This window comes from Schistocerca cancellata, chromosome 10, assembly GCF_023864275.1.
Source record: "Schistocerca cancellata isolate TAMUIC-IGC-003103 chromosome 10, iqSchCanc2.1, whole genome shotgun sequence".
In the NCBI taxonomy this organism is placed as follows: Eukaryota; Metazoa; Arthropoda; class Insecta; order Orthoptera; family Acrididae; genus Schistocerca; species Schistocerca cancellata.
Window position 1 is genome coordinate 138,668,224 of NC_064635.1, and position 15,218 is coordinate 138,683,441.

The window sequence follows — 15,218 nt, forward strand, 5'->3', positions numbered from 1 at the left end:
AACAGTTTAGACAAGAGGACACAAGAGGCTCTTGAAAGGTGGTGCTACAAAATAATATTGAAGATTAGACAGGTAGATCACATAACTAAAGAGGTCATACCGAATAGAATTGGGGAGAAAAGAAACCTGCGGCGCAACCTGACTAGGAGATGGGATCAATTGATAGGACACATTCTGAGATATCAAGGGATCATCAATTTAGTACTGGAGGGATGTGTGCTGGGTAGAAATGTAGAGGGGAAACAAAGAGATGAATACAGTGAGCAGATTCTGAAGGATGTGTATTGCAGAAGTTATTTGGAGGTGAAGAGGCTTGTTCAGGATACAGTAGCATGGAGACCTGCATTGAATCAGCCTTCGGACAGACCACCACCACCACCACCACCACCACCACCAACACCAACACCAACAACACCAACACCAACACCAGTTTGAAATAGCTTTATATTCTGTATACAAATGTTGAACATACATCCAATCATCTGGCGAAGCCCAATTTGGAAAGATAGTGTGTGGAAGAACATGTTTGCAAAATAAGAAGTGGACAAATGCTATGACGTATTGGTCCATTTGATGCTCTGGTGCCGCACCAATTGTGGGTGGCTCAACGGTCCCCACAATAAACACAATGGGTGTGCAACTTAAGCCTCAGCCATGGGTAACAGGATCTTAAGGCAAAGAAACACATATGTTTGTTAGCTAGCTAAAGTTCAGAAGTTGGTATAACGCAAACGCATTTACGTGGCAGTTTAGGACAGCCAATCTTTTGAATTGTAGTTGTGTCAAATACTGGTAGAGTTTGGCCCTGAACTACCTCATTTACGACACTGCCAGTGTTGCTTATTGTTTTCGTATTTTCGAATTTAGTGAAGAGATTAATCCTGGTCCATCACGAAGTAGGATTATGACCCTCACACAGCAGGAGGGATTGGCAATCCCTGCAATTGAGTGTCAGTTCTGCTTCCAGAGAAACACAGGACATAGGTGTAGGCTTGCTGCTCTCTGAGATCGGGGCAGGGCTTGTTTCATGGCACCACTCACCACCCCTCTGGGGTTTTTACACTTGTGCTCGACATCTAATTCACGGTATTCACACACTGCACTATTGCGACTGGAAAACAAAACCTGTCAATGTATTTCGACCATGCAAAAGAATTTCCTCTAATGTGTGAACATAGTTAGTTTCAGTTCTTCTTGAACACCAGCAATGTCGGTTCTATCTGTATCACTGTCACATACTTATCAGACGGCTATCAATTGGCAACAACAGGTCCAAATCAATATTTTGTGATTCTGTAATCATCAACTTGGGTGGGAAAAGGAAAATAATCTCACAAATTACCTTAAATCAGAGAAGCACTCTGTTCACCAGCAGGAAAATCCTGCTGCTTCTCTAGAGAAACAATGATTTGTTGCAAGCATAAATAGAGAAAAAAGCAAAGATCATTGTGGGAAAAACTGCTGAGGTTTTTGCAAAAGCAAACACTCCAGTCAGAAAGCACCCAATAATCTTTTATAACAATCAATTTCTAAGCTCTATGACTCTCTTCAGGCACGTAGTGTGACAACCTTCTAAATTTGCATGTCTAATCATTTACAAACAAAAACAAATTCAATGTGAATTTTGCCAAAAATATGCACTACAGTTTCAGGTCCGCAACCTTAATTTATATCATGTTTTGTTCTTAGCTCCCTGAAGTTCTTTGTTTCATCAGACCATTAAAAGAAATGTAAGTTTCATTTGATTTCATTATCACTTTTCCTCAATGCAACAGTCTTAGAAAATATATTTGCCATGAAATGCATTAACGAGACACTGAAGCAATACATCTCCACAGAACATGACACATTAGTGGCTGCAGAACCGGAGACACTGACTAATGTTTTTCTTGTGAAGCTCCCTTGTTCCAAGGCGGAAGTCTTTTGGCAACTCTTCCTGCATCTGCTACTACCTAGATGGATCATCGACATAGTTTTCCAGCTGCTGTTGCCCAAAATGAGGACAACCAGTTTAATCTGTTGTAAAATAAGTGTTTTGTTTTTGCAGTATAGTCAGACAGGCTGTGGAACCAATAAGATACATGCAGACGCCTGGGTTCCTCAGTTAGGACACCCACTGCAGGACTGGGAGAGGGACCCAACCTCAGCCAGACTTGACAGGCAACCAGACATGGACCCTCGGAGATGGGGTTGACACGTTTCAAAACCCCATCGTGGCTAACCTTTTCCACTCAAACCCACATGACTGTGTGGGTTTGATCCCCCCCCCCCCCCCCCCCGCCCCTCCCTACCGGACTGAGTCTCTCGCATTGCTTCTAACTGACCTGCAACAATTGTGCATTTTCTACACTACCCACTTCTCTCATTTAAGCTGCCATTCAGTACCAACATATCATGCCAAACGTAACTGTTTTGTCAAGGTGAGAGTACCGTACCACTGCCAGCTCTAGTAGCTTGAAATTATGTTGAACTGTGACATTTCAGTGATTTGGTGTGTAATACTGTTTTGAAAGAGTATATAATGTTGTACTGCTGATAATTATTAGTAATCTCATGTTGACACATAGTAGTTTTGCTTTAAATTTGCACTAGCACGATAATGGAAATTAGGTATTTCCTGCCTAACTTTAGACTTTAACGGACAAAGCGGTACATTTGCTCTATCGCAGCTTTTTGTACATTTTTTTATTGGAGAGTTTTGATGCACATTAGTTGTGTTATATTCAGGTATAATAGATCAGATTCGTTCTCTGTTAGAGGGATATGATTTGAAAAGTGTTTTGCCAGTGTTTACTGAAGTATGTAGGAATTTCGTTTGTCAACTGCTGGTTTCTATGCTGTGAAAAGCAGATTGTGAAATAGAGCATTATGGATCTTCCTAAATTTTGGATGTCTCTGTCAGAAGCTCTTATGTCTCATCCACACAAAGACAACACAAGAGCATGAGGCACTGTTAGAAAATGAGCTAGCCACCCCAAAAGGGACAAAATATACAAATTGCATACAAAATCAGGTCTGTACAAGTGATAAAATGGATATGATCATTGGTCCATAAAATGGATATAATCATTGGTCCAAAGTGGCTTATATTTTGCCACCATGAACACGTCAATATAGGCACTGCAATAGAAGAACTAAAAGTGCATAAAATGCTCCCACAACCTATGCTGTGCAAGTGGAAAAAGACTGTCTTTTTACACAAAAAGTGAAATAGTCTGCACAAATTCTTTGTATTTCAAAAGTTATTATTCCATTTTTAAACCATAAAATATGAGGTGCAAACTTCACGACATTTTGCTAGCATTTCTACCAGATAAAAGTAAAATAAGAACACACTTTTATTCATTACTGTTTCTCATGACATCAAGTATGTTGTAGTAAATCAGAAGACAATTCACATGAAATAAAACATGACACACATGATTTTACAAATGTTTTCCTCATTGAATTCTCAAAGAAAGCATTGATTATTATTTTTTATTGCCTAGTATGCCAAAATATTCAGAAAATTCATGTTAGATGACTGTATTTTAAAACGAACTGTTCAAGGACAAAAGGAATAAACCCACCATGGAGCAACACAATTTTATTTTTCATCCATACAATGAGTTGAATTTCTAACTGCCTGAAACATTTTGACAGGCATTACTCTCTGTCACTCAACAGCTAATACCAAACATTCCCAAGTAATGAACTAAACATTCTTTTATAAAAACTATCAGCTCTTTCAAATGGAAGTTAAACATTTAAATTTAAAGACATCTCTTTTGAAAGGACTTCAAAGGAGATAAAAATCTGGTGCAAATTTTTTCTGAATCTCCTTTATCTTGAGATATTTCCCAAACTAAGTAACTGCAATGTATACGACTTCGTCATTTTGCTACTCATAAAATAGTTTACATGCTTACAAATGAGGGTCTTCATAAAGATTTTTGTTTAAGAAAAATTAATGGCCAAACTTTGGAAAATATTTGACATGGAAAATTATTTCTCAACTTTGAGTTATCATATTAACCAGCTTATTAAACGTAGAATCCTCCAATCTCTAAGCTGGCTGCTACACTTAGCAGTGGATCAATGCAGAAAGTGTCACAAGGAGACAAATTCTTAACAACCATGTAATAGTTCGTCAAAAATGACAAAAAATTAGAAATTTTGTGCATGTTTTTATGATCCTCACTTGAATAAATGCAAGATCATATGTACTTCACATCAAGAGCTAAACTTTTTTGAAATGACGCTCTGTTGTTGTCCTCTACAGGCATGTTACACATTTACACTCTTATTTAGTGGAACAAAACAACAACAAAATAAAACATTAATGTGGTTTTATGCAAAGGATAGTTGCTACTCACCATACAGTGGAGATACTGAGTCGCAGACACACACAACAAAAAGACTGGTGGAAAATGAGCTTTCGGCCAACAAGGCCTTCATCGAAAGTAGACACCACACAGACACCCCCCCCCCCCCCCCCACCCAAATAACAAATAACCATGGTCTCTGGCAGTGCAGCCAGACTGCGAGCAGCAGTGCATGATGGGAGAGTCAACTAGGTGATGGGCCTAAAGAGGAGGCTGGTGTAGGGAGGGGGAGGGATAGAAGGACAGGGGTGGGGGCCGTAGAGTGCTGCTTATTGGAGTATACAGATATGAGGTGGAAGGACAGTAGGGCAGCTACGTATAGCTGGGAGGTTAGACAGAGGGTGGGCCGGAGGGCTAGCAGAAAAGGAGAGAAGTAAAAAGTCTGAAGGTGCACTCGTGGAATAGAGGGCTGTGTAGTGTCGGAAACGGAACAGGAAAAGGGCTGGATGGGCAAGGACAATGACGACAGGTTGAGGCTAGGGGAACACAGGATATATTGCAGTGAGAGTTCCCACCTGTGCAATTCAGGAAAGCTGGTGTTGATGGGAAGGAGATGCCACAGGTTGTGAAGCTGTCATTGAAATGAAGAACGTCGTGATGGGCGGCATACTCAGCAACAGGGTGGTCCACCTGTTTTTTGGCCACAGTTTGTTGGTGGCCGCTGACACAGAGAGACAGCCAGTTGGTTGTCATGCCCACATAGAATGCAGCACAGTGGTTGCAGCTTAGCTTGTAGATCACATGACTGGTTTCACAGGTAGCCCTGCCTTTGATGGGATAGATTATGTTTTTGACCAGACTGGAGTAGGTGGTGGTGCGAGGATGTATAGGACATGTCTTACATCAAGGTCTATCTCTGTAATAAATATCCTTGTCCATACCTACCTAACTTCTGCTACCAACCCCTTGCATCATGGCTCATATTCCTGTAACAGACCTAGATGCAAGACCTGTCCAATACATCCTCCCACCATCACTTACTCTATTCCAGTCACAAAAATCACCTATCCCATCGAAGACAGGGCTACGTGTGAAACCAGTGATCTATAATCTAAGCTGCAACCACTGTGCTGAATTTTACGTAGGCCACTGACAAACTGTGGCCAAGAAACAGCTGAACCACTCTGTTGGTGAGCATGCCACCTAACACGACGTTCTTCATTTCAATGACTGCTTCACAAACTGTGCCATCTTGATCCTTCCCACCAACACCAGCTTTTCTGAACTGCACATGTGGGAACTCTCCTTACAATATGTCCTACATTCCCATAACCCTCCTAGCCTCAATATTTGTTAGTCATTGTCCTTATCTATCTAGCCCCTAGCTTCAGCTGCCAGAGACTCTGTGTGTGTGTGTGTGTGTGTGTGTGTGTGTGTGTGTGTTGCATTTGCATTTGCACAATTAGAAACCAGCTGGCCTGTGTCTGAAAACGAGACTTCAATAACAGAGGAACACGGGTACAGTTACTTTATAACACGTAGAACACAACACTCCCAGGACATTTTGTGTTAAAAAAGACATGTGCATTAAATAATAAAAACAAGGATTTAGCATACTGGCATATGAGGATGATATAATAATGTTAGGAGAAAATGAACAAGGAATTAATACACAATATTACACAATGTCTTACTTGGAGCGGGAGTGGAAAAACTAAATGCTCAATTGAGTGACAGAAAACTAGCCCAGTACCGCAAATAAGAGTATCAGTTTACTTACCCTGAAAACAATTTAACAACACACAAAAATATCAAAGAACAAATAAATAATGGAGAAAAATAAAATACATGGAATTGTGCATTTCTGAGTACAATAAAAAGTACACTTATCTTAAGAAATTAAAAAAAAATCCATGAACATAAAACTCTTATCACACTTTTTCTAATATATGTTCATGAGACTTGGAATTTAGCACAATCAGAAAAACTGAAACAAAAAATCTTAGAAAGGAAAATTTTGAGAAAGACATTTGGCAGGATTCATGATAACGCACAACAGAATAGGGAAAACTAATGAACAAAAAAGTTTATGATTTACAGGGAAAGCCAGGTGTTATATTTAAAATTGTGGCTATGAATCTTGGATTGGACAAATGCTTCAATCCCCTGAAGAGAAGAAAATGAACGAAGTACATACAGAATGGCCTCAAGGACGTAGATCTCTTGGACCTGGAAACTTGCATAGCTTGTGTGTGTGTGTGTGTGTGTGTGTGTGTGTGTGTGTGTGTGTGTGAGAGAGAGAGAGAGAGAGAGAGAGAGAGAGAGAGAGAGAGAGAGTGGGGGTGGCAATCTAGCTTCTGATTCATGGTACGTATAAAAATATTTCTGTCCACAGTCCCAACATCTGTGCCTTGCTGGCTGCCTAGTTCCACTACTTCTACTCCCATTCATTAAGCTACTTATCATGGTACTGTATCTAAATTAATATCTTACTTGTATACTGCCATTTCATCATGCGCTACTATGTCATTCTGTTGCAGCAGAAGCTGTAGGATTTCTGGTTCAAAAGTGCCGAAGTCAGAGTACCGAGCAACAAGTTCGATGTTCCACTTTACAAAATTCTGACAAATCTGTAAAAAGAAGAAAAGCATATGCTAATTTGAGAATCATTAAAAAATCTTGTTTCAATGGTTCTCAGACATAATGTAGAATGACGACGTAACTGTAGAAAATTTCCGCAACATCATTCTCATGCTCAAGAACGAGTACTGAATCATAGTCCATATACACTACTCTAAAGAAATAGGGGAACACGGCTTTGGCCGTCTACTGTATCCCATTGAGCAATAATTAAGGTACGTTACCAAATTACACCTCTATATTTTCATCCTTTGTGGATTAAACAGGCCACCCTCACAACTTGCACTGCATTAAGATGTCGCGCTGCGTGTGCTTGAATACAATGTCCACAAATGACAACTGCCACCTGTGTACCTTACCTCACCAGAAAATACTGGCACAATGGAACACCATCACATCCTCGATCATTTACATGAAAAGAACTGAAATGTCCAGTTCAACAGGTTTAAAAAACAAAGTGGAAGCAATCCTCCATCCCATCATCCTACATGTTTTTCACTGGACTCTCAGAGCTTCAATAATGTGGATGCCCTCCGTGAGCATTTATCACTGTCTGATATCTATACAGCATGTTCCGTACGTGTCTATTAAGGTCACCTGGTGGTATCCATTCCCATTTTTCAATGAGAGCCCATGAGAGCTCATGGACAGTCTGTGTTGGAGCAGGACTATCACAAACATGTCTGTCAAGCATGTTTCACATGTGCACAATGGGGTTTAGGTCCGGACCCACTGTTGGTCATTCCGTTACTTCAACGTCCATGCTTCGCAGGACATCTCTGCCAAAGCTCGGCACGCGGGCTCTGGCATTAAAAGGAATTCAGGGACAGCAGCCACCACATGGTCCAACAGGACCTGTTTGATGTACTGCCTGTGATAGGGTGACCATGGACAATAGCGAGATCTGTAGGGCTGTCATCACTGATGCTTCCACACCACATCACAAAACACTGGAAATCTTTGCTTTCCTTAATAACATTTGGCAGGTACGGCTTACTGTGGTTCTCCACACACAAACACGGCCATTGCCTTCCATCAGAGGATATCTGGGACTCTTGTGTGAATAACATGTTTTGCAGTTGCCAGTTGACACTGGAATGGCAGAACTGAAGTAGACCTGCAAGATGAAATGTCAAGCAGGCTCCTCAAACACGATATCTGGAGTCTAAAGTCCTTTCTCATAACTTGTTCATTAAAGTCTGATTGGAAACAATGGCTCCAGTGGCCATTCTGATGCCACAAAGCAGAGATGGCCAGATATCGGTCTTCATTTGGGATTGTCATGTGTCGGCGACCTTGTCCAACTTGCCTTGTGTACTGACCTGTCTCTCTGTAATGTGGGCACAACCCATGGACGACCCATGGAGAGGCAATGGCATCTGCAGCAACACAACCAAAAGTCCATCCTTTTTGGATCAAACAGACCGCCTTGCAACTGCACTACATTAAGATGTCACAATGTATGAGCTTGGTCAAACACAACACCCACAAACAACAACTGACACCTGTGTACCTCACAAGAAAACACTAGGACACAGGTATTCACTTCCTTCTGAGAGGTCACCTGACACTGTAACAACACAGTAACCGCATAACACAGCCAACAGATGGTGAATGATTTTAATTTTTGCCTACATTAAAAGTGAAGGTCTAAAGCCATGTAATACGACCAGAGGTATTGCCTGTATGGCTCTGAGCACTGTGGGACTTAACTTCTAAGGTCATCAGTCCCCTAGAACTACTTAAACCTAACTAACCTAAGGACATCACACACATCCATGCCCGAGGAAGGATTCGAACCTGCAGCCGTAGCGGTCGCGCGGTTCCAGACTGTAGTGCCTAGAACTGCTCGGCCACTCCTGCCGGTGGTTGCCTGTATGAAAAGATTTAAAAAACTGGATGCTGATACATGTGTTCCCCCAATTCTTTTGAACAGTGCATATTATAAAAATGAATGTATGGTCTACAGCTCCTCCCAAACTATTGGATCAATTTTGACTGAGCTTTGTACATTTATCTACTATCTGGAAAGAAGAACACTGTGAGTAAGAACTGCTTGCCTTATAAGGTGTTGGGGCTGGCATAGAAGCATGCCTCTGGAATGTCTGGAGCAATTTCAACCAAATTTTCCATATACATGACTATTATATATATTATTTGTATAAAAATACTGTGTGGGCAATATACCCCTACGTACCACCCCTATTATCCATTCATGCACAAGCTCATGTTCTGGTCACAGAGCACGACGAACATCGATGTGTTATACCTTGCTGGAAAATGGAACGTCTACTTTTATTTGGTGTATGACTATTACATTTTAGTTGAAAAGATGGTGGCATATGTTTAATAATTAAGAGAAAATGTGCTTTTTCTATCATTTCTTGGTGAGTGTCAAATTTGAGGAGTTATAGAAGTCTGACCGCAGTTAGGAGAAAAATTTTCTTTGTACAGTTTAAAGATACAACCGCACACTACTCAACTTCCAGATGATGTGTTGTTGCTTTCCAATTGTTGTTTTGTCCTAGCAAAGATAGGCATGGATTGCTGCAATTTGCCTAATGGTGATGCATATTAACAGGACAAAATGTGTAAATGCAAGCTCTGTTGTTGCCTTACACAACTGTTATGTTTTATGCTTATAAATTTACGAAGATTACTAATATGGCATCTTTAATTAATTTATTTTTTCCGTGGAACCATGCATCATTTACGAATTTGTAAAAAGTCTATAATAAGCACGCGAGCAGTTCTATATCACAGCGAGTGAAGATAATTTCTGAACGTCTCGGTATTAGTGAAAGTACAGTGAAGCGAATTCTGAGAGAATACAGACAAACTTCTTGTCTTGTATAACAGAACGAGTTCTAGCAAGTGACAGAAGTCTGTATTGAATGAGTTTACAAGGGAGTCGTAGAAGAAAAATCCACGACTTCTATGTGGAAAAGTGGTTTCCAACAGTGGCAGCTTTACTGGAAAAGTTAAGAGACTGACATGGAAGATTTTCCAGGTTGAGTGAAACAATCCTTTGGCGTGCTATTCGAAAATTGGACTTCAGACACAAAAAGTTCAACAAAAAACCTATGCTGATGGAAAATAACCAAGTAGCAGGAAAAATAGATGAGTGCTTGCGGGGAAATAAAACATTTACGCAACACTGGGTGGATTATTTATTAAACTGATGAGCTTTGGCATGATGCAAATCATTCAGGGAGGTTTGATGGTGTGGAAGAACAAAAAGTACCTTATGCATCAGAAAATGTATAAGGTAATCACAGATGAAGTGTTAAAGAGTGGAATGGTTGGAAAGGAGGAATTCAAACATTGTCTGATTCGCACATTGGTAATGAAAATGGGTTCGTGGAAAATGCTGGTTTATGTTTTACTGTGCAAAAAGGAGGTGCAGATCATCATTCTGAAATGAACGCCAGACACTACAAAGAGTGGTTTAGGAGAGTTCTCTAAAAATTACCAAACAGATCTGCAACTGTTTTACATCAGGCTCCATGTCACACGATGAATCCAACATCACGAAATCCATCTACAAAGTGGAGAAACAATTATACTATTGAATGGCTGGAAAGCAATAATGCAGAACTTCCAACCTCCATCATATGAGGGATTTACTGAAGCTGGCCTAGTGGAATAAGTGCGACCGCAATTCAGGATGCAGGAATATCTTTCGGAAAGTATACTGCGATCAGTGGATGATGAAATTAAACTTGTGCGGCTGCCTGTAGTGCATTGTAATTTGAACACCACTGAACTTATTTGGGCATTTGTTAAGAACAAGGTAACAAGGAGAACAAGAATTTTAAAATAAATGATACTTCACAGTTGTGTTGCTGTGCTCTGAAAAGTGTTCCCCAAAGTCTCTGGAGGAATTCAGTGAGTCATGTATACAAATTTGACAACAGTTATGCACATAGTGCCAACAGTATTGAGATAGCAATAGAACCACTGTTGATCCAAGCAGACAACTGAAATAGGAGCAGTGATACCTCAGCCAGCAGCTAAAGCTATTAAGGTAGGTTTATTTCAGTCATCATTCTTTACTGCAAAATTTATTTGAGATGATCGATTTTTCCATTTACTGTTGAAAAGTGCTATACAAATGCTCATTTATTGTGAGCTGCTTGTATATTGAACATTTATTTGCTATTTCCCATATTATTTCGCTCCACTCTCAACAAAAACTGAACACGGCAATGCTGTATGCTGTATTGAAATGCGACAACAAAGTCACCATTCTTTGCTGATGAACAGGCGGACAACTACATTCCACCACAGACTCGCACATATCACAGCTACTAACATAATTGCTTTAAAAACTCTTAACTAACAAACACGAGGAGTACCATTGCAACAGCACCAACAGTAAGCTCAATCACAGCAGCTTGCATATGACATTATAGCAATGAAACGAGTAACCAGAAAACAACAAAAACCAGCCTGTAAATAGAACAAGGTTGTATATTTAAACTGTGCAAAGGAAATTTTTCTCCTAATTTTGGTCTGATTCTTATGAATTCTTGAAGTTGCTAGAAAAAGCACAGTTTCTCTTCAAAATTACCACGTATGTCGCCCGCCTGTCAACTTAGATGTAATATCATACACTAGATAAAAGTAGACATTTCCACGGTTCCGGCAAGGTATATCATATTGTTCATAAGCAATATGATCAGAATGTGAGATCAGAGTCAGGGTTCAATCATTATGAAAGGGATAAGAGGGGTGGGTTTGGGCATGAGAAGCCGTGGTAAGTAAAAATATTTGATTACGGCTGATATCATCTAATACAGTATTTCTCAACCATTCGGTATTTGCAACCCAATTTTCTAATTTATTTTTTCTGCCAAAGTTGAATTTATCACGAATACTTGCATTTTTTGTGATTAATAACTGAAAATAAAATGACATTTTTATTTAAAAAAATTATGATTACTATTTAAGGTGTGCAAGGTCTGTTCAAAAAATTCCGGAGCATTCATAATTTTGCACCAATGGTGTGTGACATCCGTGCACACATCTGTGTTTAATGTGTAACTGTTTGAAGTTTCACTGTTGTTCATCTGTTAGTTACTGTTCAGTGCTGTATTGAGTACGATGTTGTCTCGCACAGTTTGTGAATTTCGAGATCGCAGAGTTAGAGGTGCAACACATCTGCATTAAATTTTGCATTACTCCCAAGAAATTTTTTACAGAGACACATAAAATGATGCAGAAACCTAAGGTGAAAAGTGCTTAAGCCTACTCGGTGTTACGAATGTTCACACAGTTTAAAATGGTAGGATGGGCATTAAAGTTGACACTCATTCAAGACACTGTTCAACATCTACCAACGACGCTCATGTCAGGAATGTCGATGAAATGGTGCATGCCTATCGAAGACAGACTGTTAAAGAGATTGCGGAAGAACGTAAAATTAGAGATGGATCATGTCGTGAAATCCTGAGAAAGAAACAGCTTGAAATGTGAGAGAAACAATACATGGCTCTTGCATCACAATAATGCAGCCACATTTTCAAACCTGTTGGTGTATGACTATTGCATAAAAAATGAAATAACTGTGCTGTCTCATCCTCCTTACTTTCCAGAGCTGGCACCTGAGGACTTACTTTAATCTCCAAAGTTGACAACCCCTTTAAAAGGATGAAGATTAACAACAAGAGATGAGATAAAAGAACATTCGCAGACAGTGCTTTGCATGATCCAGCAAGGGACCTACCAAGACTGCATTTGGAAGTGGTAAGGCATTGGGAGCGGTGTATGTATTGTGAAGGAGAGTATTTCGGAGGAGAACATGCACAATAAATAAAATTTAAGTGCTGAAAAATTTTGTGGACAAAGTTCCAGAATTTTTTGAACAGACCTCGTATAATATGAAAAACCTCTACAGACAAAACAACTATGATCACAAACATTTTTCTTTCATAGATACACCCTTAATGACTTAATATTTACACTCCATTGTTTTGTGAAATCTGCTTCATAATGAACCGATTTCTTTGTTAATTTAAGTTTTGATTTTGCTGTTTTTGATGCAATTTTATATAATTTTACTTTTTGTTCATAAGACTGTACACTTTTTAAATTCCAAAATCTTCTAAAAAAAGCAATTAAATTAAAATATAGAGACATTGCAATTACTTTTAATTATAGCAATAAAAGAGGCATTTCAACAGAAACTGGATAACATATCAAGAAGAACATACGAAAACTGAGGAGAAAAATTATGATTTCTCTCACTAAAAGTTTGTTGTTCACTTAGATCTTTAACACTACAAAAAGAAAATGATCTGCAAATAATATAGTATGTTAATCGAATCATTGTTATGATAGACACTGTTCGCACATACTGATAGATAATATTGTTTTAAGTCTTCAATTTTCTCTCATTTATCTTAAGATATCAGGCATTTCATGTTACACTACACAATAATGAAAAAATAAAAGCACAAAGGAAATAGGATAACTTTCGCACCAGTTATGGTAAGAAGCCTACAATATTGAAATCAGTGCAGAAGATTGGTGTTGCCAATGTACATACGAAATATGACTTCAAACAATATACTCTGTAAGGACTTATTTTGCCTACTAGCACGGTAACATTGTTGAGTAATCTAACGACACAAGATCTGAAACACAAATGCTATGACCTGACGATTGTTGCCCATCCTTTAACCTGGACAGTTATGAATTCAATGCCTTCCACCCACTCATCTGCACAACCAAGAATTCACCCCCCTTTAACACAAGGACATGGCCAATTTTGAAGCATGTTCTTATGATATATTTCTTCCCTAAAATGATAACTCATATTTGTAAATTTTGTGATGTGGCTGGTTTTGATACCAGGTGTCTTATTTGTTAATTCACATTTCGCTTGACAATATATGTAGAACTCAAGTTACAAAAAGTGATATCAGAGAGAACAGAACCAGGCAAGACTTATCACTATGTACTGATCTACTGGTGGTTTATTAAATTACAAGAAATGTTCTGTACTCAACAATATTTAGAAATCTTGACAGGTTCATACAATGGAAATTGAAAAGGGCCAGTCTGTAAGCACCACTTATAATACTGGTGCTCACAATGATAGGCCAAGTCATTAGTAAGTATCACCAGTTATGCTGATGCAATATTTTTCCAGGAAGAAGCAAATAAATCTGTAAAACTGTCATGTCTGTAGGTTTGAATGTGCTTCTCCAAAAATATTAGATGAATTTACAAGATGTTTTTGCAGTCAAATAGTTGAAAGTTTCATCCATACTAATATTATGAATGCGAAAGTAACTGCCTATTACATTTTCAAGACTAATCTGCTGAACCAACTTTGATAAAATTTAGCAAGGAGGCAGCTTGAACCATGAGGAAGAACAGAGGTATGTTTAGAAAGTGCACAGTGTAAGATATTTATTGATGTGAGAATAACACTTTAACTAGTGGAAAATACACTGAAGAGCCAAAGAAACTGGTACACCTGCCTAACATCTTGTAGGGGCCCTGTGAGCACGGAGAAGTGTTGTAACACAATGTGGTATGGACTTTACTAATGTCTGAAGTAGTGATGGAGGGAACTGACACTATGAATCCTGTAGGGGGTGGACACCTCTCTTCTGAAATGCACATTGTAAGGTATCCCAGATATGCTCAATAATATTCATTTCTGAGGAGTTTGGTGGCCAGCGGAAGTGTTTAAACTCAGAAGTGTGTTCCTGGAGTCATTCTGTAGCAATTCTGGACATGTAAGATATCACATTGTCCTCCTGGAATTGGCGAAGTCATAAGAATGCACAATGGATGTGAATGGATGCAGGTGATCAGACAGGATGCTTATGTGCGTGTTGCCTGTCAGAGTCATATCTAGATGTATCAGGAGTCCCATACCACTCATACTCCTCACACCCCACACCATTACAGAGCCTCCATCAGCTTGAACAGTCCACTGCTGCCATGCAGGGTCCATGGATTCATGAGGTTGTCTCCATACCTGTACACGTCCATCCGCTCAATACAATTTGAAACATTGGACTGTTGATGACTGGAAACATGTTGCATGGTCACCATGCAACATGTTTCCAGTCATCAACAGTCCAATGTCGGTGTTGATGGGCCCAGGCGAGGCATAAAGCTGTGTGTTGAGCATTCATCAAGGGTACATGAGTGAGCCTTTAGCTCCGAAAGCTCATATCGATGATGTTTCATTGAATGGTTCGCACGCTGACACTTGTTGATGGCCCAGCATTGAAATCTGCAGCAATGCAATTT

The 15,218-nt window shown here is 39.4% G+C and overlaps 1 protein-coding gene across 2 annotated transcripts in view; it reads right to left on the reverse strand.

Annotated features, from left to right (window-relative positions):
* LOC126106508 (uncharacterized) overlaps positions 1 to 15,218 on the reverse strand; it is a 127,659-nt gene that overhangs the window by 45,052 nt on the left and 67,389 nt on the right. For both annotated transcript variants that reach the window (XM_049912828.1, XM_049912827.1), the window contains exon 6: positions 6,798 to 6,934. In XM_049912828.1, the coding sequence (XP_049768785.1) occupies positions 6,798 to 6,934 (137 nt within the window). The remainder of the gene's footprint in view (positions 1 to 6,797; positions 6,935 to 15,218) is intronic.